Genomic DNA, 1,069 nt, shown 5'->3' with positions numbered 1-1,069 from the left:
GGTGGGGGGGTGCACCCCTGCCGTGGCACCCAGTCCCAGCGGAGCCGGTACCTCAGGCTTGGCACCACCAGCTGCCACCGCCCTGGCTGGGGACAGGGATGTCAGGTCCCAGCCTCCCGCACGCCCTGGCTGCTCTCTTGTCCCCGCAGACATGTCCTCAGGAGAGGTGGCTCTGTACGTGCTCGCCCTCCTCTCCTCCTGCCAGAAGCCCCAGCACGTCCAGGCTCTGGGGCGCACGGTCAACCTGCTCCGCATCCTGCAGCAGAAAACGGACGAGGAGATGGCCAGCCTGGGTACGCCGGGAGGGGAGGGAGGACCCGAGGTGCCGGGGGAGGCGTCTCCCTCCTCGGCCCCCCGTCATCTCGCCCCACTTGGCTTTGCAGAGGCGATGGGCGTCCCAAAGACCACCCTGTACAGCTTGAGCCTGGACGCCCTGGGCCTGTGCCTGACAGGGACGAGTGGCTAACAAGTGGCATCCCTGGTCCCGGCCCAGAAAGTTCTGAGCCGCACAAACAACCTCTCCGTGGGTAAGGGACCCCGCTGGCCCCGCTGTGTCCCCTCCGCTGGCAAAGCCCCGTTCCCCACGGCTCTGCCCCAGCGGGCTTGGCAGTGACGCCAGGATCTCGCAGACACCCGTGCCGTGGCGGCGCTGGCACTGGCGTGCACGTACAACCGGACGGACCTCCATGATGTGAAGGACCTGCTCCAGGAGGCACTGTCGACGGTGACCAACGGCTTCCTCAACGAGCAGGAGGAGAATGGTGGCATGATCGGGAACATCTACAGCATGGGGCTGGCCCTGCAGGTACGGGGAGGGCTGCGGCGCTGCGGCCGCCCGGTCCTGCTCCCAGGGCTGCTCATGCCGCCTCCTGCCTCCTCCGCAGGCGCTGGGGGCCACGAGGAATTTCTACTCCCCGCGGGAGTGGAACTGCTCCCAGGCCTTCTCTGTGGTGTACAGCCATGACTACCACCAGCCCATGGCCATCGCCCAGGTCCTGCCTGCCCTCGTGGGCAAATCCTACCTGCAAGCAGCTAGCCTGAACTGCGGCTTCAAAGCCATCTGGTCCCC

At 67.2% G+C, this 1,069-nt stretch overlaps 1 protein-coding gene across 1 annotated transcript; it reads left to right on the top strand.

Annotated features, from left to right (window-relative positions):
* Positions 1-151: 151 nt before the first annotated feature.
* Positions 152-1,063, top strand: LOC104134404 (cobalamin binding intrinsic factor-like; the record flags this gene model as incomplete). Its single annotated transcript, XM_035903386.1, is given in 4 exon segments — positions 152-293; positions 384-527; positions 630-805; positions 885-1,063. Coding segments are annotated over 4 exon segments (641 nt in total), but the record flags the coding sequence as incomplete, so codon positions are not given.
* Positions 1,064-1,069: the final 6 nt, after the last annotated feature.

Source organism: Egretta garzetta, unplaced genomic scaffold, assembly GCF_000687185.1.
Source record: "Egretta garzetta isolate BGI_Z169 unplaced genomic scaffold, ASM68718v1 scaffold931, whole genome shotgun sequence".
Classification (NCBI taxonomy): domain Eukaryota; kingdom Metazoa; phylum Chordata; class Aves; order Pelecaniformes; family Ardeidae; genus Egretta; species Egretta garzetta.
The sequence above is the reverse complement of the archived record's forward strand: the minus strand, read 5'-3'. Positions and strand labels throughout refer to the sequence as shown.